At 43.7% G+C, this 22210-nt stretch overlaps 1 protein-coding gene across 1 annotated transcript in view; it reads right to left on the reverse strand.

Annotated features, from left to right (window-relative positions):
• MSL3 (MSL complex subunit 3) overlaps positions 1–22210 on the reverse strand; it is a 263983-nt gene that overhangs the window by 120814 nt on the left and 120959 nt on the right. Inside the window, exons 5-8 of the mRNA XM_069640759.1 lie at positions 16674–16762; positions 7660–7782; positions 4379–4539; positions 3946–4104 (exon numbers count right to left, since the gene is read on the reverse strand). Of these exons, the coding sequence (XP_069496860.1) occupies positions 3946–4104; positions 4379–4539; positions 7660–7782; positions 16674–16762 (532 nt within the window). The remainder of the gene's footprint in view (positions 1–3945; positions 4105–4378; positions 4540–7659; positions 7783–16673; positions 16763–22210) is intronic.

Below are 22210 nucleotides of genomic sequence, written 5' to 3' on the forward strand. Positions count from 1 at the left end.
TCCGGAAACAATGGGCCTTCCTGGAAGGAGCGGTTTGTTTTTATGTAGCTTAGGAAGGGCATAAAAGGCAGGGGTTCTCTCTTCCAAGGAGGTTAAAAAGTCTTCCTCCTTGTCTGTTATCCAGTTTTGCTCCGCTGCATAGCTAATAGAATCCTGGATCATCTTCTTTATATCCCCTGCTGGGTCTTTCTTTAGCTTTTTATAGTTACTTTCCTCATTAAGTATTGTCATCACCATGTCTTTGTATTGCTTGACGCTTTGGACCACTATCCCACTACCTTTATCTGCTGGTTTTATGACCAGTTGTTTATTTTCTGTGGGGCTTTTGAGAGCGGTCCTCTGCTCAGATGTCAAATTGGGTCTGAGGGTTTTCCTGTAGTCTGTAAGCGCTGGGGCAACCATTGTATGACGAAAATCCATGAACAGGCGACCAGACCCGCTGGGAGGCCGGGCCTTCCTCCACTGCCTGCCTCTCTACATGCAAGTGAATTTCCACCCACAGAATTATTGTCCGAATCTGTGGGAGCAGAGGCAGAGGAGGGATCGGTAGGCGGTAGCCAGAGGACACTGCGTGGAGGATCCAAGGGTCCGCGAACGTCGTGCGCCAGCATTGGCGCGCATCTGGCTATATGCCCTAGGGGTGGCTTTAGTGAAGATTGATAAGGGTTCAGCAGTCTGGGGACTGTTCCTCCTCTTATCAAGTTCCTAATCCATAGTGGAACGGAACAGGTTGCCCCCCCCCCCGTCCCCTAAGGGAAGGTCCAGTGTGCATTTCTGGGCTTCCGGGTTGAATTTGGTCACCCGTAGCCCAGTAGTCCTACTCCTGCCAGTAGCGATGCAAACAGCACCGCCTGTGGGGTCAATGCGTGCCACAGAGGGCTCCATTATGTTTTGTGCAACTATTTTTGGCCACCGCCAGCCCTGCCTTGAAGGCTGAGGAGTGTGGAGTGGCTGTGAGTGCCAACAGCCAGGGGGTGGGGTGAAGGGGCTCCCACTGCCTCAACTTGGCATCAAGGTGACTGTTGGTAGGCTGCACCAAATGGGGTTCAAACTGTGACGTTCTGACCCGAGCCGGCTGCTGAGAAGGAGGCCGTGGAGCTGCCAAGACCGTTGGCATGGGAGTTGGTGTTGTGGGTACTGGCATGGGCAGCTGGAGCTACACGGGAGCCGGAGGCACTGGAACTAAGGGTGCAGTGGCTATGGATGCTAGCGACAGAATCGGAGGGAGCAAGTTCCGGAGGGTGATGGCTTTTCAAGAAAACCCGTCTTTCCAGGCCAGTGGAGCGCTTGGAGGCACGGGCATGGGCGCAGAGCCCTGAGGGCGTTGCGGCCTGAACCCACTCTGCCTTACTGTCTGTGGGGAGAATTGGCGCTGCGATGAAGGGTATGTCGTGGGCCACATACTACATCCCACCTGGAAACTCGTTCCCCAAAGGGGGATGGCGTCGGACGAGCCGCCATTTTATCTGGCCCGGCAGCCATTTTGTCGAGCTGCGTACCACATGCCTGTGTCGTGGTGCTTGCCGTGTTGGGCTAGCCTCTTCCAAGACTCCTGGTGGTCGAGGTTGAGGCCTACCCTGCACCTCAGGACCGGGCCTTGTAGGTGGACTGCCAGCGGTAGTGCTGCATACAGGCGCCCCCTCAGACATCTGTGTGGAACTAGGGGGTAGCCCTTCGGGCCATACACCAGTAAAAACCTTGCGGCCCCTCCGCTCAGTCACCTGTAGGATCTTGCGACCCCTAGCCTGGCGGCAGGTAGCTGTAGTAGCAGCCTTGGTACCTGCACTGGTACAGGGACCTGGAAGGTCCCTCCCATGCTTGTGCATCCTGGACGGAGACAACATTGCACGGTGTGTGGTGCATACAGGCCCCTCCTAGGACATCTGTCCGGTACTGGGGCAAAGCCCCTAGGGTGTAGACCCAGTAATTGAAACTTGCAGCTCCCCAGCGCAGTCGCCTGCAGGATCTTGCAACCCCTTTGCCTGATGGCTTGGAGCTGTAGCAAGCAGCCTTGGTACCTGCCCTGGTATCAGGACCTGAAAGGTCCTTCCCGCTGCTACATCTCCTGGCGGAGGAGTCGCATTTGTGAGGTACGTGGTGCGTACAGGCGCCCCCTTGGACATCTGTCCGGTACTAGGGCGTAGCCCCTCTGGTTAGACCCGATAATAGAACCTTGCAGCCCCTCACTGCAGTGTCTGGTAGGATCTGGCAACCCCCCCCCCCTCGGCCTGATGGCCGGTAGCTGTAGTAGCCTCAGTACCTGCACTGATACAAGAACCTGAGAGGTGCTTGCCGCTCTATGTGCGGATGAAAACAGTGGTCCTACCTTGGGCCTGGACTTGTCCTGATGAATTACTTGGAGTCCTCCGGCTTCCGCAGAGCCCCGTCCACCGGGCTAACCTGTTAATTGCACGCAGTACAGGACTCCCAGCCGTGGTCAGGGCCAGGGCAGCGGAGAGCGTGGGGGTGAGATGTAGGGAAGAGCCCCTTGCATTTTGAACACCTGCTGGAGCCTGCTGACGTCGAACTGTGCCGGGGAGGAGCATGGCACCAGAGAACAGATGTATGCGATTAATGACAAGAACAAAATAAAAAGAAAATACTTATCCAGGGAAGAGCACGTGGAATTACAAGGCTGGAGGCCTCACCAAGGAGCGCTTGTGAAAGCGGTCCGTTCCAGTTGACGCGGAAAAGAGGACCGAGGAGTGGCACTGGTGGGCGGAGTAAGGGGAGCCCATGCCCCGAGGGCCGCACCCCCGCGCGCTCTAGATTTAAAGGGGAAGGAGGTTTTTTCTGGTGAAAAAGGTTCCGTCTCCCCATGCAGTATGGAGGAAAGGGGACAGGACGCATGAGTACAATAGTTACAGGTAAGTAACTTGTTCCTTCTTCAGCATGGGGTCTGGCCGGAGACATCTGAAGATGAAGCCTTGAACAAGGCCTTCCCATTGTTCACAGGACCAAAGTTAAAAAAAAGCTCAGAAGTTTTCCAGAAACTTTGTGCGGGCCACACAACTTCAGCGCTCAAGCCACATGCAGCGAGTGCAAAGTCCTATTAGCCGGCGACAAAGGCGTCAGAAAAAACACAGGCAACACCAAGGGCTCGGTGAGATTAAATTCCGACGGAACCTTGGGGACGGGTATGTCTGCAGCAGCACCCTGTCTCGTCAAGTAAGGCTGCTCGTAGGACAGGGGCTGGATCTCACCCACTCTCCATGCCAGACCCCCATGCTGGAGAAGTACCTTTTCATAAGGCATCGAACTAGGAAGATAGCTGAACAGAGCAGAAACAAGTCACAGAGGCTTGAAGCGAAGTACACTGACACGAAGGAAAAAAACTCCAATGTTGTGTGATCAGAAAGTTTTTTTTTTTTTTATTTCGTGGAATAAGGCGTCTAGGCATTTCCATGGAGCCACGTCAGACTGCGCACAGAGGACGGTGACATGAGACGTGCATTTGCATTGTGAAAAAGAGGTAAGCGATCTATATTCTTGCTGCAAGGGTATTTGAACCTTGGGCGATGTATCAACGGATACGATTATCACAAGATGGCAGCACCCAACCCGTTGTTTTCACGTGTGTAAATGTGAGGAAAACTAACGTAAGAGGCATAGGAATTTTTTTTTAGATCTTTTAAGGTATGCTTAAAAAAACCTGGGAAAATAACATTTCTGAGCAAACTTCCCCTTTAAGCGTTAATGGATTGCATCTTTCTTAAATTGGCTTCCAGGAACCCCTCACCACAGTAAGTTCTTTAAAAAAAAAAATTTAAAAAGAAAAAACATTCCAAGAAAATAGAAGTACACTGAAGATGTGGTTGGTGGGGTTATATTATTTTAAGTAAAGCAACGGAGCAATAGGAATTAAAGAATATGGATATAAAATGATGGATTGTGTGCCAAGGTAGGAAAAGATAAGAAAATGTAGGAGTAAATACACAATCTCACCTGTTTGCAATAACTGGGCTTTCTTTTATGGGTAGAAAAAACTTGGATGAGGTCACTTTCTTAAATTGGGCTTGCTCGTAGGGATACAGCAAAATTAATGGAAGTGTGAAGTCGAAGGTAATCCTTAGACCATCCACCATTTCTTTACACAACTCAACACTAGAAAAAAAACACAACATATCCCTTATATTGGACAGCAAATGTTTTCAACCAAATATCAAGACACATTTCAGGCAAAACATTTTAAGTGCAATTTCCTGCAGCTAAAACAGGTTAACGTTAAATATAAAGCAGCAAGTTAGAAAATTCAACAAGAAAAATATGGCGACTATCTTGTTCTTAAATGTAAGGTGCACTTTGCTCAAGATAAACACTTACAAAATAAACTGTTAACACAAAAAGAACAACAAGCTAAAAATGATTAACTTTATACTTCTTTTCTGGTGGAATGTAATGAAGATTCATGTTGACAGTTGAAGTCGTTTGATGGTCTCGAAATCGTTCGTTCGCTGAAAATGCTGCATTAATTGCAAAATGCTTTACATACGATTCCAAAATTGTGATTATGTTTGTTTGACATGGCAACTTCACCAGCTAAAACAAAAACAAAAAACAATGGGAGATATTTACTTTGTTACAGGTGAATGGAGTAATTTAACCATGTTATGGTTTCAGCAGGCGCGAAGCACTTCAATGTATTTACAAAATATTTCATACGATACATTAAAACTATGAGAAATCTGTATTTCAAATACCAAACGAAATCGACCACCAACAAAATAAGTCCATGTAAACAGTATTACTGCATACCCTTGAGGCAAGAGGGTAAATCTCAAATAGTGAATGCCTCACAATAGTACAGTTCGCTGTTTTGACTTTATTCACCATATGAAACATTTTGCAACTTGACATCTGTCCCCAATTTACACCTGTGCATGCACCACTATCTAGTGCTTGGGTGCAATTTTGTCACTTATTTTTCTGACTAAATTTAAAAAAACAGGCATTGACTGTTATGCAGATTTAGCATTTTTGTGCTTCACCCCCTGTCGTAGTGAGACCCCCAGTACGTTTTGCTGGACTTCTGGACCTTTTTCTTTCAATCCTGAACGAGTGGAGCCTTTTTCCACTCATTCATTTTTGTGGGCTCTGTCTTTTGGAACTTTATCCTTTGTATTTTACCTTGACTATGGAGTCTGTCCGCTACATAGCTCTTCAAGGCATCTGTGTTTTACTACTGTAGCACTCAGCTCCTTATGGGCAGTGTTGCTGTGGACCCTTAGGGTCCACCTTCTGCATCCTTTTTCCATATCCTTAATTAACTACAGTTAATAAGGCTGCTTAGTGTCACTCCCAAACACTATAGTCAGATATTGGCACACAACACCTTCAGTGGAGTGCCAAAGGGATACCTTGTACCCCACTTCTCTCTGCTCCTGTGACTGTTTAGAAACAACCATCTAGTCATGGCTAGTGGACGTGTTCCATCAACTAGTGTGTGTCTTTATAGCGCAGGCTAGGTCCATAGCCTTGGTAGTGCACACTAGGGGCACCCAAGTACCAACTTGGCGCCTCCCTTCTTTTTTCACCATTACTAGCATGGTTCTTTGTTAGCCCTTCTTCTACCATTCTGGGAGGGGGAGGTCTGTGGGTGCATTTTGCCTTTGGTGGGAACCAGTAGGCATCTTTGCCTAGGCTCAAGAGTGTATGGGCAGGCAGGAAGTGGGGAAGGAGTGCTTGAATAAGTCCAACCCCCACAGGGGGTCATTTGGACAGCCAATGCCCCTTTCTCTAAAAAGCTGAGAGAGATTGCAGAGGAGTGTGTGCTGGAACTGTATAAAAGGTGAGGCTTCTGGAGTGCAAAGCAAGTCATCCACAGGAAACAGAAGTAACTGATGAAGAAGACGACCAGAGACGCCTGCAGATGCTTTGCAAGACCGTGAAGTGACCACTTCTGTCCTGACCCCGTTTCCTATGCGACAGAGGAGCTCCGAAGAGGACGATACCTTCCCTTTGGCTGGTGGGGACGAGTCCCAAGACGAGCTGTGAAACAAGCCATCTCCCAAGGTCCAAGGAGCTTCCAGAGCTGCGGAACCCCAATACCAGGAGACCTGCTGCCCATTTCGAGTGCATTATTGCGGAAAGGCTGAATCTGTCCAAATCTTTGCTGAAACCGTAAGGACTCTCCAGAGATCCGATCCAACTCGCCCAGACCCCCTCACCAGAGTGTGGGACTGCCGGAAGTGAAGAAGATTGACCGGGCAAACCGCGTCCTTTGTTGATGCTGCTGAAAATGCGCCAAAACAGCAGAGTGAACCAAGAAGTTGCTGGAAGTCGTGCTACAGGTCATCCCTCTCTCTAGACTGCTGCAAAGAGACACCGTCCATTGTCCTGCCTTTAGTCACAAGAACAAGCAATCCAGAGGTCGGGACCAGAGCTGCCACATTGCTAAGAAGCCAATACGAACACTTGCTTCAAACCAAAGGTACTGTGGGGAAAAGGGTATTGCTTACCTGATTCCAAGAAGCTGCTCAAGAGCGTTGGAGTGCACGTAGGTGTCCAGGGCAACCCCCTCTTACCTCAGACCCAAGCCGCTGCTTGTGCCCCTTCGAGTCCATTTTTATGTTGTTGCCAACTTGCTGCTTTAATAACTTTAGACACTGGAAGAAATCTGCAGGACATCAAGCCCTCTCCGAACTGCCTCTAGCTAGGCGTGCGTTTGTGGACAAAAGACTTGCCACGCGAAGAAACCGTCTCGTTATTTTCCACACTTTAAGTGACTTCTATATGTGTTTGCCAAGTAAATGCATTACCGTATGACCTGTTGAAAACAGCACGAGTGCGCAATTACCGATAATACAAAAACCTTGTCTTTTCCCTTTCCAACGTTGCTACAAATGTAACTGCAAACACACGCAAAAGTGAAAGTGCCCTTTGAAGTGTATTATCTAGTATTCCTAAGTGTTCTACCGTAAACATTTGAAGTATTTAAAGTGATTCTCGTGTAAATATAATAAATATATATATTTTCATATAAATATATGCGTAAATGCTTCTTTGTTGTGCCGGTATAGCTAAGATTCAGTGTACTTACCTACAGCTCACATCTTCCTCTTAAGATAAGCCTGACTGCTCTGCCACACTACCAAGGTCCTGAGCTAGTACAGACTGATACTGGGGATCGACACCACTGGGATAGTGTACACTAAAATCTTACTGCCAGTATAACTTTAGGAAAACTTTCCTAACATTGGTTGTACAGCTGGTGGCATTTGTGTAGGTTGGATTACACCGATTTCTGGTTGTATTGCATACAAATAATCCATCGTCCAGGTCACTATGGAAAACTAGTAGGCAGAAGCTTTTATGTCTCTTACTGTTGAAAAACTGAAAGAAATGTGTAAAGATAAGTGTCCAAGTACAAAAAGGAAAAAAAGCTTGTTGGATTACCAAACTGTAAGCAGGCCTGTAACTCCTGCTTCCAGAATGGATCTAGAAGATAATGGTCAAAGTTTGACCCTCAACTTCCAGATGAGGTAGAAGATGATGTGGATGAAAGTATAAATATTAATCCACCTGCCAATCCTCTGACCTCAGCCCTACCTGTATCTAATATGTCAGCTGAGCAGGTCCTAGAATTAGAAAAAATGAAAATGCAGCTTGAATTCAGAAAACTGGAAATACAGTCTGAGATTCAGACATGGGTCATCATACCCTTTTTCTCTTGTTGATGTAATAGCAGTCCTCCTCAAGCTTCTTCTTTAAAACCTCTGGAATGTCAATACTTATTGTTCTTTCTTCCATTTCCCTTTTCACGTGAACCTCCTGTTCCTCTTTCTATAAAAAATAGGGTGAGAGTCGTTATCAAGGGATGCATTTGCACAAATACAGTTTCAGGCAAGTGTGTGTCTGCAGCCATGCAAGGGCCAACAGATGTTAGATTACTCATAGTGGTTGCACTAATTGAAAGATTATCAGATGTAATGTAAGTCTAGTCAAACAAAATGTTTACTGGGTACTGTAGGGTGCCATTAGAATATGCCATTTAGTTTGGTCGTAATTGGGACCTGCCTGCACCCTACTCCCACAGTTCTGTGCCTTCACTATATATTTTTTTTCGTTTATTTGTTCATGGTTTATCAAAAACCTTTACAAAATAGTCACAAAAGAAAAGAAAGAATAAGAAGGCATTAAGAATTTCACAATCGCAATATACACATTTTTTTAAAATACATAAAAAGAACAAGTACAAACAGTAAAACAAAATTCAGGAGTCAAGACATGTAACTTAAATCACATACTGTTTTTAAAAAGGAAATAACACGGATATTCAAAATCGATGTGTATCCATTTCTCATTTTGTACCATATATAATTGGGATCATTACTAAAACTATTGTCAAATAAATCTGCAAAGTATTCAGTTCTTTGTTTTAACAAATCGGGACATCTCAGCATAACGTGTTCTAGAGTCTCATCTGTTTCAAACACATTGCAGAATCAACACAATTTCTTTTCCTCCAAAGGATTTCTTATATTTAATATACAATAAGTGTGCATAACATTAAGTCTAAATCTCATAAGAATTTCTAAACCTCCTTGAAGGATATTTTATCAAGTAATTCTCCATAACCAGCAAAAATTTCGAAAAAGAATGAACCTGATTATACAATTTGGCTGCTAACACTTTACTCTTTGTCAGAGACCAGTCCATGCCTCTAATGATCTGTTTACATTTATTGGGTTTGTTCATAAAAGTACATTTAGCAATACCAGTTACTTCTATCATCGTCTCAATTTCATTATTTAGAGCACTCATGAATGGACAAGAAAAATCAGCACCTGCTTCCGCATAAAAGTTGGTAACCCCAGAAAGTTTGCATTTTCTCCATAACATAAGCCTTTTTGTTGCGACCAACGAGTGGAGGGATTGCAAACCCAATTCGTATCTCAATACTTCAATGGGTATACAATTTGGCAAAAAGAACAACAGCACCCTTCAGACGATTCCTTCCAGAGTTTTCAAAAAATCAACGATATCAATAGGAAAGATTTCTAGGCCATAGGTAATCCGTGGGACCACTTTCGTTAGGTAAAATTCCCTCATGGGTTTCATCGTAAAGCCTCCAAATGTTCTTTCCAACACTTGCATCTGTCTTAAAGCCACTTCTGCTTTGGCCTTAAGTTGATTTTTAAACAAGGTGAACGATTCAGTACCGGTGAAGCAGTATCTAAGATATTTAAATGCTTTTTGAGGCTTAATCAGTTTACCCTCACAAAACCATGAGAAAGATTCCTGCTTCTTATTGGCCCGTCCCATTCGGATTATAATAGTTTTGGACGGATTAATTTTTAAGTATAGGTTACTAATAAACTGTTCAAAAGTCTTGATTAGGCGCTGCAAACCCATTTTGGTGTTATCCATGAGGAGAAAATCGTCGGCATAAGCCAACCATGAAATACCCCTTTTCATTCAGTTTGGGTGACACCAGACCCCCCCCCATTCGCAAAGGCATATTGAGCTGCACTAACAAAGATTGAAAATAGTAGGGGCCAGCATACATCCTTGTCGTAAACCGTTGCTTGTTACAATCTGGGAAGAGAGATCCCCGACAGTGTTCATTCGTACGACTAGCCTTGTATCGGTAAAGAGCTCAATAATTATGTTCAGCAAATGATTTGGCATTGTTAAAGATTTTAATTTATGCCATAGCATAGGCCTATCAACAAGGTTAAACGCCTTGCTAAGGTCCATTGATGCAACGAAAGTTTGACTCTTCCCCTTGACCCAAGTTTTGCTTTGCAAACATCGCAAGACTAAGCCACCACAGTCCGTAGCACAGTTTTTTCTAAAACCCACTTGGTTCATGCTGAGTATATGATTATCATCCATCCACCTCTGAACATCTATCAATACCAAAGATGCAAATATTTTGGAATCTGAATCCGCAATGACTATAGGTCTGTAGTTGCTAGGCAGCAATCTGGAGCCCTTTTTGAACACCGGAATGGCAACAGACACCCTCCAGGATTGCGGAATGGTTTTAACTATACACACGTCTTTGAAAAGGATACATAGAATTCTTGCCCATAGGAAGGGATCAGATTTTAATACCTTATTACTAAGATTGTTTAAACCAGGGGCCCCCGTGTTTTTAGATGTTCTTATAAGACTCATTATTGTAGCTACTTCACATTTTAGTGTCCAAAAGGTAGAACTCACTCCATGAGGTGAGTAACACTGATCATTAGTCTTATACATCTTAGCAAAATGACCTGCCCAGATAGTCTCAGGGATTGGGTTTACCATTGTTAATGCTTGAGTCGAATCCACATTGTTCATCAATTGCCAGAAATTTGAGGATGTCACCCCTCTCATTGCTCCTAACATACGTTCACCATCTCGTTGTGCAATGATACATCTATGGCTCCTCAACCAGTTTTTGTATGATTGCTTTAAACGTTTCATGGAGACCCAATAGCTCGGAACAGTTTTACTCAGTTTCCATAATTTGCGGAGTTCACTATTAAGTTCTCTTTTTCTTTCGTAAACCTCTATGTCCATTGCATGTTTATGATGTGTTATCTGGACTGATCTACAGGGCATATGTTCAAAAAAGTCCTTAATTTTGGATCTAATGATGCTGTCAAATTCTTTTATCGAGAACATATGCAAACGTTGTCCCAAATTAGTGTTTTCATATTCAGCAGTCAGAGTAGAGGTAAATGTGTTAGTCAAATTGAAGGACCATTTAATCCTATGGTTTGCGGTGTTAAGCAAAAGATCCTTATTATAACACTGTTTGGCCCTCTCACAGATTGTAAATTCAAACTCCATTATCAACATGCAATGGTCACTTGTCAAGACAGTCTTCACTTCAAAACGTGACACAGAGAAACTCAATTTAGCAGTTAAGAAAATATAATCAATAGTAGATACACAGCCCCTCGGATTCCATGTGTGATGGTCATTGGATATCCTCTTTAGTCCCCACAATTCAGTATATTTTAGCCATAGGAATCCTCTAAGTTTCTGACTACCAGTTCCAATGGTCAACATCTTAAGATACAAAAATTCTCCCATCAGGCTGTCCACGTCACAACCTGCATTTAGGTTGTCCGCTATTATTTGACCACTTAGGTTATCCATAGACCACAGGTCTATTTGCTTGCCTAGGTCAAGTAATTCGATTTCCAGCTGTTGATCAAATAATTCATTGGCATTCCAGTAAACATTAATAACCAGTAGTGAGAAAAGATTCAAACCCTCTCCAACAGAGTAATTGGTTAAGAGAAACGATTGACCTAGTTTCCAAGTATTCTTATTTAGCAACCCAGAGGACTCTTTAGAGGCCGTAAGCAATCCACAGTTAGGTCTGCCCCTAGAACCTTTTATAGCACAAAGGTCCTCCACTACAAAATCTTCCCAGCCCACATGAGCGGTCAACCAAGTTTCTTGCAGCAAAATTAAATCAAAACCATATAAATCTATCATAAGTGACTCTTTGTTGAAAAGATTGAAATTGCCGCGAGAATTCCAGCTAAGCAATTTCAACTTATGGTTTCTAGCTATGCAGGTTTACCCAATTCTTTTAGATTAGAGATTGCGTCACGCAAAGAGAGAGCCAAGCATCTCCAATCTTGTTTTTCTGAGACATCATCAGTTCTTTGATTAGTAGGGTAATTCATCCGATCATCGCTTTCCGGCAATATTGGCCCACCTCTGTCAGGGGCTTGCGCTGAAGTGGACTGGTCTTTAAATGGGAAGAGATCGAAACCCATGCGTTGCAAGGCTTCTGCCTCTTTCAGCATCATTGATCGAACCAAGGGAGATGGAATAACCAGTCTTACAAACCCAATCTTTCAATATCTGTGAAATCAACCAAGTGGATATCTGCAGAAGTAATAAGTTTGAGTTCAGATATCCCCGAAAATAGAGAGAGAATATAAGATCTATTTAGCGGTCGATTTCTCTCATCTTTAAATAAGGAGCATAATATCAGACCAGGCATATTTGGAAATACCAAAGGTCTGAGCTCCTGCACATATTTAGTAACATGTGATGCTTTTTCGTTGTACCACCTATCATCCCCCCGTTACATAGGAGCGGTAATCGCGTTCATTTCTCTCTTGATCCGATAAACCATCATCTTTTTTTTGGCAATTCAACAGAATATCTTTATTTCTAAGCCTCTTGTTTTCTTCCACAATATCATACATGTTTTTTAAGAGTTCACCAATTTGATCCTGTTCTTTTACCTTCAAATTTTTACTTGTATCAGTGGATTCATCCTGTATGATAGCATTTTCTGTTCGCACCACATTAGTCATCTCGGTATGTAGTAGAATTTCCTTCCCATTTGTGCTCACACTCTTATTCTTGTGGTCCATTACTTTATCTTTTTCTTTCAGTCTTTTATTTTCATTCATCAAATCCTCCACATTTCTGAGAAAATCCTCCACATTTATTTGGGTATCAGTTGGTGCAGGGTGAAGATTGTGGAGTCAATCTTTAACACCCTGCAACAATGCCCTCATCAACTTTTCTACCGGAGTCTACCACTGTTTTATTTGTAAAAGGCAATGTATTAACATTAGTAGTATCTTTGGGGTATAAACCCGTATTTACCGATTGTACAATCGGTCTCGTTCGAGGCTTAGCTACATCCCCAGAATCATTATGTATGTAGTTATCTTTGGCATGTTCTTTACCAATATTATTACTAACATACTAAATGGCTCCTTAGTACCTAGGGAGTCAGCATCCTTAACCGAGGTACTCATCGAGCCCTTGAAGATTTTGAAAATGTCACTCAAACCGTTTTCCAGTCTGTTCGTATTATCCACAAACGTATTTTTTCTTTTTTCATAGCCTCATACATTCCATCCACTCCTCCTTCATATTCACTCTGAGTTGCCTGATCAGCAGTTTTCTCAGTTTCGGAGGCCTTCATCTGAGCACCGCCAAAGTGAGACGCCACAGACACCTTCATCCGAATCATCCTCCTCAATCATGTGTTTCATGTCAAGGTCTCTCGAATTTTCTAGAGGATTTGTTTTTTAAGTCAGCTTTTTTTGCTTTGTTATTTTTCTTCGCTTGTTTTTTTGATACTCTAGAATGCATATCATCCATCCCTGAACCTTCAATTATGTCATTGCCCTTAGGTGAAATTTTAGATGTAACAGTACCCTGTTTCACAGAGTTGGCCACAATTTCAGAAAATGTAGGGATTACCTTGTTCTTTTTTAGTATTACGTCTTTTGGCTGAAAGAGTAAATCCAGCTGACAACTTCCTGTTCCAATCCCCTCTGAATTGCATACAGATTTCAATTCAGCACTCCATGTTACCATTGTCTCCTTAACTAAGGGCACCAATATGTCTGATAAACCCATAGGCAGTACCTCTACACATTTAACAATGGGTATGAGTGAAACCGATAGAGCTTTTGGGATGTTGTCGATAGCCGTTACCATTGATACCAACAAATCATTGTGTTTTCTGAGTTCAACCAGAATAGCTCGGTTGAAGATAGCTAGCATCGTTGTCATGTCACCGGCTGGTGGAAATTCATTTATGCCCCCCAAGAGGATATCATATATGGGATCCGACAGAGTGTCATCAGGAATAAAAATAGCCAGAGTGTCCGGATCAAAAGCATCAATTTCAACAACCTTGTCCCCCTGGTGTAAATCCTTATGTACCCCTTCCATCTCGTAATCGCCAAACATTGGTGGGGAGGGATCCATATTTTCCTCTAAATTCCTAATTTCTACACAACAATCCTGTGCACATTGAAGCAGTTCCTCTTCATCTACACACGGGGCAGGCAAAGGAAGCGCCGCCGCACGTGCCAGGCTAGCCCTTCGAGTACTGACTGCAGTGAAGAAATCCGCCCTGTGGTCTTTACGAATCGCGGCTAGTTTAGCTTTGCCCATACTATCCGCTATTTAGATCACACTCCACCACAGCGTATATGTACCACAATACAGAGATATTAATACACACAGCACCCAAATTCAAATGTTGCTATAGGTTAGCAGCATAACTGCGCACATGAAACTCCAGATCAGGGCCCCCCACCCCCCTTGCACACCAAGACTTTTTGGGTTAATGAAAAATCACCCGAGCACACGCACCACGAAACACGAACCGCGAACAGCAAACAGCATGCTTTCAAGTGCTTCCATGTGCGTGCGAGTGCGCTACACACACTGCTTATGAAATAGGAGTGGGCGGGATCAAAAGTGGGCTTTGCCAAAACGGGCCCAATGAGGTAACAGCTAGAAAAAGTAAGAAAGGAAGTTTTAGGTCATGTGGGATAGAGAAGGCTAGCAATAGATGTTGTATGAACAATCTCAATTTCAATGTCAATTTAGATATTTACTTTCCGCCCAGATCGGTCAGGCAACTTCCTGTGTGCCTGCAAAGGACATCCGCTCCACTGCGGACTCACCGAGCGGCAAGACAAATCAGTCCTGACTGGAAGAAAGAAGGGGACCGTATCCGTCTCAGCACACAATTTCAAAAAGGGTCTCCCACAGCAAACAGCGTGCTTTCGAGTGCGCCTACACTATATAGTCACACTGTTAAGAAAACACTGTTTTTGCTGCTTTCCCCCCTTAGATTTCTATGGGCCACTTCATTTTTGCTTTATTTTGAAACATGCCCAGATTTAGAGGTAAGTAAAGCCTTCTGCGTTACTTCCCTTGCCCTTTTGCCCATTCATATGGGGAAACCGACTACTACCTAAGACTATCAGTAGTAAAAGACTATATTTGTGAATTTCTTGTATTGTTACAATTGCACACATAACCTTAACTTTGTATCTGTATAACTTTTTCTGTATTGGCTCTTTAGTTACTTTTACAACGTGCCTAGCACAAGCTGGTGTCAGCAGTTATGTTTCAGCTGTGTTTTAGTAAGTTTACTTTTGCAGTTACTGCAAATGACTACTATGGGTGGCTAGCACCCAAGATGGCTGTACCACTAGGGGTTCGCTTGTCCTCCGGCCATATTGTTCTTTGGCCTTCTTCCTGCCTTCTCAGGTCAGGAAATGCCAAACATGCTGCTTTCACGGGCAAAGGGGCGGTTTGTGTGTTCACTCAGAGGAGGGGGGTGAGACTGTCTGGTCCCAGTACGCATTCAGGGTGCCTGAATGTCTGTTGGTTGGCAATTATTTTTGCCAATAGCTACCCATGATTGGAAACCCACTGCTTGTTTGAATGGTGAAGAGCCTTAACATTGGTGGGCACGGGCATGCTCCCAGCCCAAATCTTGGATACAATTAGGGTTTGTGCAGCCATATGATAGATCATCGCCGAGTCAAGGTCTCTATGACGTAGCGCAGCCCGCTAACCATCCGATGACAGACCTTGAGGCTGACGAGCATTGACTCCAGTGCTGTCCTGGTCAAGCACTGGCTCCTCTGCCCATTGTCGGTGCTTCGAACACTATACCGGTGGGAACAACCACTCTTGACCCCTGCTCGAGGATTCATGACTTCTGAGCCTTCAGAAGTGTCCCTGGACCAACGAGTGGACTGACCATCATTTGTCTGGGCTATCTCGTTAAAGCAGTCGCTGTTCAGAGTTCATCCTTGGAACTTGGATGATCTTCAGTTTGTGCAACAAGACGTCTCTTCCTTCATTTTCAGCCTTTTTGCTTCAGTGTAAGCTGTGCTGGGCCTGCTCCTTTGTTTATCCTTCGAAGATCGCCTGTCGCTGCCTCACCATGGTGCATCTTGCTGCAATCCATCTTCACTCCCTGGAGGTTTCCTGAGGTGGTCAATGTTAGGTAGAATTTCCACTTGGGTGTCTCTCCACTTAGTGAGTCCCCCAGCGCCGTCTGCTGGACTATTAGTTTATTTCTGACCCGCATGAGTGAGTGGGAACCCTTTTCCTCACTCATTCTTTTTCTGTGACTTTGGGAACCCTTATTGGTCAACTTTTATGGAGTCGGCTTTCCTCTATCGTTTTCAATGGCATCTGTATTTTACTATTGCAGTACACAGTATCGTCTGTGCAGTGTGTTAGGGGAGTTTTTCTAAAGTCCTACTGGCGGTAAGACTTTAGTACGCTTTCCCAGTGGTTTGTAGATTCCCAACTCTTAGTATCAGACTGTACTAGCTCAGGACCTTGGCAGAGTGGCAGAGCAGTCAGGCTTATCTTAAGAGGAAGATATGTGAGCTGTAGGTAAGAACACTGAATCGTTAGACAGGCACAGCAAAGAAGCACTTACACTTCTAATTATATAAAAAAGTATATATACTTGAAAGTACAGGCACCGCCAGAATTTACTTTTGTTGTTGATGGTTCTTTTGCTCATGTTTTAGGGTGGCAGTTGTGGGTACGCGGTTACTCTTTGCTGCTAATGAAGTAAAGCTAGATGTGTAGAAAAATGCATGCCTACGTTTCAAAACATTTACATTATTTGCTTTAATCTTGCAACTGATTCAACAAGAACCTTAAGTGAGTAAAAAAAAAAAGAAGTAATGGTGAAATTGGGTGGGCAACCCTAGATGTGCATATTCCTATTAGCTATGTTATTTAACCTTTGAAGAAAAACCTGCATCTTTTAGATGCATTGATACACTCTGCAAATAACCAAACATTCTAAGGCCAAAGTCTACTTTCAAGCAGTTTGGAATGCCAAGAGAGCAGAGAGCTAATTCTTCACCGACCGGCGTTTAAATAAACTTTAATAATATTTAAAAATACACTCAACATACCATTTCCTGCTTTTCTTCAATGTCGCTCTCTTCACTTTTTATTTCTTCATCTGTCCCTGAATCACTGTCATCAGAAGAACTGCTTACAGCTGAATACAAGATGGGTCTTGTTAATGGTGTATACTAGAGAGTATCCTAAGCACATTTTAAAAATCACAAAATTAATTTGCTATTGCAAATATTGTTACATATGTAACTCACGGAATGAAAGGCTTGTGTAGTCTATGTTGCTGTGAACATCAGAAGCTACTACCAGGAAGTCAAATATGTAAGCTACAGAAAATACTGTGAACTGTTTTATATATGTGACGAATTGGATGAAACACTTATGTATAGGCTCGTTATAAATGGCATTCATATCAAGGATGATTAAGGTTAATATGGCCCACTCAGCCCTCACATTTCTACAAACCAAAACGCAACACAATCATAAAGGTACAACATTGACAATCAAGATATACCCCCTTCGCCTTTTGTGGCAACGTGGGCTGAGGGCAGGCTATACTTCTAAGAGGGGTGTGAAGGTGAAGAAGTAGTGACCGAAACAACACAGTATAACAGTACAAAGTAAAGGGAATGGCCAACAGAGTATATGCAACAGACTGGAGAAAATAGCACTGAGTGTGGTTCTGTAAGGGCAGTTCTTTCTAGAGTCCACTTATAATAGGACTTTATAGAACTATCCCCATGTTATACAGAGCCCCAATTTCTAGAATAAGTCAACTACTCAAAGTTTTGGTAGTATGGCAGAGCAGCCAGGCTTTTTTTAGGAGGAAGATGTGAGCTGTAGGTCAGTACAAAGTACATATATGGTCCCACTTACACACTTGAAATGATATCAAAATAGTTATTTATTTTATATACACAAGGCAAAGATAAATCTTCAGATATGTAAGCACTTTTTCAAAGCTAATAAACGAGAAAAACAATTCAATACTTGCTGAGTAAACAACAATGTAAAGAATTATTGATGAATGCAATTCAAAAGGTAAGTAAAACCAACATTATAGTAATTCAAAATATTCTGTTGTAGAATTAAAATGTATGACCACCCCCAACATTAGCAAGTGAGAACTTTTCAAGACTTGTAATACATTTGAGGCCTAAAGGCTGTAGCAGTCCCTCCCCATCTAGGTATGAGTTCTTCAAAGTTGGATTGGAGGGAAAGAAGGTAAGAGAAAGCTTTAGAAAAGGCACAGTTCGAGTGTATTCTTCAATTACAAGTAAGTAGCAAGCTTTTATTGTTCAAAAAGAGTTCAGGGATCTCAGGAATGGCTTCATGTATGCGCACAAGCATTCAGCCTGGGAGAACATCTATGGGTGAACACCGTAATCAGCACTACAGCAACAAAAGGAGCGACAGAAAGACTGTAGGTAAGTATCACCCTGAGCCTCACAGGACCTTAGGAATGATGGATAAGTTGAAGCTGGACGCTTCACGATGCAGCAGCGGTAGACACGGTCTCCTGTTCCTTGGTCAGGGTGACGAAAGGAGGGACTCTGTAAGGTATTTTGCAGCAACAGTCGAGGGAAGGGACTTCAAGCAAAGGATTCCTTGTGGTTTAACGCAGGTTTTGGCACCTTTCCGCAGACTCCAATGAAAAACGGTTCTCGTCCGGTCGATTCTTCTTGATTCCTCTGTCCTGTACTCTGGTAAGGGGACTTTGAGGAGGGGAATCTTGCCTCTGGAGGTCCGGAAGGAGTCCATCAGAGTTTCAGGAGGAATCAGTCATGGAAAAACGATGCACCGCAAAGTGGTTGCAGGTCCCCTGCTATTGGCGGTTTTCGGCCCAGGAAGGTTGCAGCACATTGAGGGATGGCCCAAATTGAAGCTCGCCTTAGAAAATAATTTATTTCCACCAGTCCAATGTAGGAAGTGGTACTCTTCCAGTCAATTTGAAAACAGGATCAGGACAACAGCAGTCACTTCAGCAGTCTTATCCGCTGGCTGGAAGGTGCTGCAGGCATCTCTGGTTGTCTTCTTTGATTCTTCTGTTCCAGTGGTCGACTTGTCTTTTGCCTCAGGTTCCTCAAATTTAAGCCAGGAACCCAGCGAATCAAAAGTCATGCAAATTTCAAACTTTGGGAGGTGACTGTCCTTCCAAGACAGGCGGCCTCCCAGTTGGAACCGATTCCAGACAGGCATGCCAGAAGACAAAAAAGAGCAGCGTTTCAGACACCTATAGACTTGTGTACTGAACCAATAGCATCATACCCAAACACCATTGCTTGTGAATTACACTCGTTTTGAAACAAAGTCTACCACCGTCCAGGTTTGGCATATATCTTTTACTGGTTTAGCTGCCAACACATTGTTTGACCACCTCCCTGAGGTCTTCCTCAGGGATAGAATACCATCCCACAGATTCAAATAAAAAATAAAAAAAATAATAATTTGCAAATAGCTTACATTCATTAGTTTGCAGTATGTTATACAACAAGAAAAACAAAAAGGTAACAATACGAACCAAACGCTGATCCATACATGGTTTAAGGGTTTCTAAGCAAAACAATACAGAAAGGGAAAGAAAAATGCAAAATGCAATGGTTTATTGATTAGCCTCCTTCCAGGGTTCCAACTTTTCAAAAAGTAGTGTGAAACACCATTTCTGGCTATTGTAGTATCACACCAAGTACCAACCACCTAGAAACTCTCTAGAAGCTATGTATAGGTTGTCAACCAATGACAAATTGGCATCTCAGTTTCCCATAATCGTGCACCATTATCGTGTATCACAATCTAACACCATAGATTATAATTACCATTGTCTTCTAAACTTATTTGAGGTCAAGGCTTCACTTGCTCAACATCATATGTCCTCACCAACCACCTGACTAGTAGGCATGATCAACTTGCTGCCATCGCCCTGCACACAAAATAATTTGTATACATCCATCTACAGAGCTTTCTCAATCACTAATCCCTACTGCAAGCCCCATTCTACGTACGGACCCACCAATTACTTGTGCATATGTGCCGTACCTTAAATTGTAAGGCTTCCATACTGCCTCCTCAAGCCTTAATGCAGAGTCCTTGAACATTCCTTGGATTGTCCTGCCTTTGGTTTACAATCCCACTCCACACAATATAACCAATCCTAAAACAATCAAAAACAACCTGTAATCGCCTGTTGAGTAAGCTCCATTTCATTAACTTAACCCATCACCAGAAAAACAGATACACCCATGCTGGTGACCACACTCGGTGCCTGTAATATTAGTCCTGCTTTTGTTCAAGTTGTCTCAACTCGCAAATCAATGTCCAATCATTGTATAATACAATGGTCCTTTCAAACATTTATTAAGGCAAAAATAATTTTTGGTTTCTCATTACCCTTTGTATGTCAGTTACGCTGTGAAATACTTGAGTGTATCTCACCTAGCAAACCTCAAGTCCCTTATTCGGGTGGCCACGAAAGGGAGGACCTTCTCTTAATCCGACCCAAAAGGCAGACGAGTGGGAAAAGATTATCTGGGTAGGGGAGCATGGGGTTAGGCTCAGGAGAATGCCCAAAGGGAGACGTGGTATCTTGCCAGAGAAGGAGAGGAGGGCAAGATATCAGAGGCTTTCGTGGGCTGTATTGCATTTGCCTCCCGTCCTCCCATTATGATCAAACATCCCCTCCCACACATAATCAATCCTCTAAGGTCCCAAACCCGGTTACAGTCAAAAAGCATAACTCCCAGAATCATTGTTCACCGGTCTCCATTCGAATACTCCCCATCCTTGTTCCTGTCCCTTTGTTTATCATTATCCGCCTTCCCAACCCGCTTTGACTACTCACTACCGCTCCCACAATCCACTCTGTTCTACATCCTGGTCATTCTTGTCCATTTTGCAAACCCCCCCAACCCCCATTTCTGATACCCACACTCCCTGTGCCGACGCAAGGGTCAGGCAAAGTAAAGTAATTAACTTGAATCGCGCACACCTGAAGACCTCTCCTTTTCTCCACAGGGATAAAAGGTGGAGCGAGAGAGCACACTATGAGCACAGCAAACAGCACAACAAGACTGCTACCTGGGGGCAGCAGTTCAAGAGAAGGAGAAAAGCAGCAGGAAGTGAGAGGGTGGCAAGGAGACCAGTGACCTTGCCCTTTTCATGCCAGACCAGCAGAACCTTTGTGGAGGAGAACCCAAGACCGCAGACAACGGTACACAGAGAGTGTTGACGCTGATAAGCATGAGTGAGAGAAACGCCTGGTACTGTGCTAACGGCCTTGACTCAAATAAAGCAGAAAGCCAAGCGGTTCATCACAGCCGGTGAGTCGAGGGGAGAACTGATAAAAGCCGGGGTGTGTTGAATGAGAAGCACAAAGTGGTAGTATGAACTGCATTGAAATATGAACGAACTGCAAAAGTGTTGAGGGGAGACCAGCTGCAGAGCGAACCAGCACGATGTGGGTGTCGCTCCGAGACTATGGTCGATCCCCGTTTCAAGAAAACTACAGAAACGAGAAGGCCGTAGGAGAGCTGCCAGAAGAGGCCAAAGTGGTCATACTCTAGGTCTAGCAAAATCCTTGTACAAATCGAAAGACTTTGATCCACAAACTTGAGAAACAGGGAAGTGAATCCTGCATGGTGAAAGTAAAAGGGGAAGTGAATCCCGTAAACATTACAAGTGAAAGTGAATGCAAAGTTGGCAAGAGTGAACCCAGAAGATGGGTGCTAACAGGAAGGGGGGAAAAGGCTGAGTCCCGAGAAACAGCATCTACAAAGCAAGAAATGTCCATTGTGAACCGTTTGAAAACATACTGAGACGCTAAGAAGGGGACAGGAGAAGTACACCGTTCCGGTGGTCGTTTTGGAACTTAAGCCCGACCGAGGGAGAAACCAAAAGACACAACAAGACAGGAGAAGAACACTGTCCCGCTTGTCAAAGAAGGGTCAGCAGTTATCACCCTGATCAAGTGAACCCAGGAAAGGGAGGTTCACAGCAAACTGTTGAACAGACTTGTGAGAACCAGAGTAGAAAGACTTGTTGAAAGCCATTAGGAACCCGGCAGAGGGAGGCCAACATTGAGACGGGTCCGAGCCCGACGGAGGGAGATCTAGGGGTGTACTCATCACCCAAAACCTATTAAAGAGGAACTGTTTTTGAAGGGTCAGCCCCAGAAGATAGGGATCCAAGGGTGAAACCTTCCTGCAACGTGAACTGCAAGAAGAGCTTTTATATTTGTTTGTTTTGTAAATAACTCAGGCCCTCGAAGGCAAGAGCCTTTCAAGAAGAAACGAGACTTGGCCATCAACGGTCCGGATTGCTGCCATTGGAACTGTTTATTCTTGTTCAGAAAGCTCGAGTGCCTGCTGTGCTCCAAGCTCCCATCTTACCCGTGCTTCAAACATGGGGAAGGGAGTTCCAAGCTACCACATCCGGACATATTTACGAACACTTCTTTCTTTTCTTAAAAACTATCCCACACCCTTTTTGTACTAGTTGTGAGGTTTGGCAATAGGTTTCTTAATATAGGCCTTTTTTAAAATTTGGCAACGCCACAGGGACTGCCTTAATTTTCATTTTATGGTCAACGCTTGTT

Source organism: Ambystoma mexicanum, chromosome 7q, assembly GCF_040938575.1.
Source record: "Ambystoma mexicanum isolate Mex_15411 chromosome 7q, UKY_AmexF1_1, whole genome shotgun sequence".
NCBI classification, from domain to species: domain Eukaryota; kingdom Metazoa; phylum Chordata; class Amphibia; order Caudata; family Ambystomatidae; genus Ambystoma; species Ambystoma mexicanum.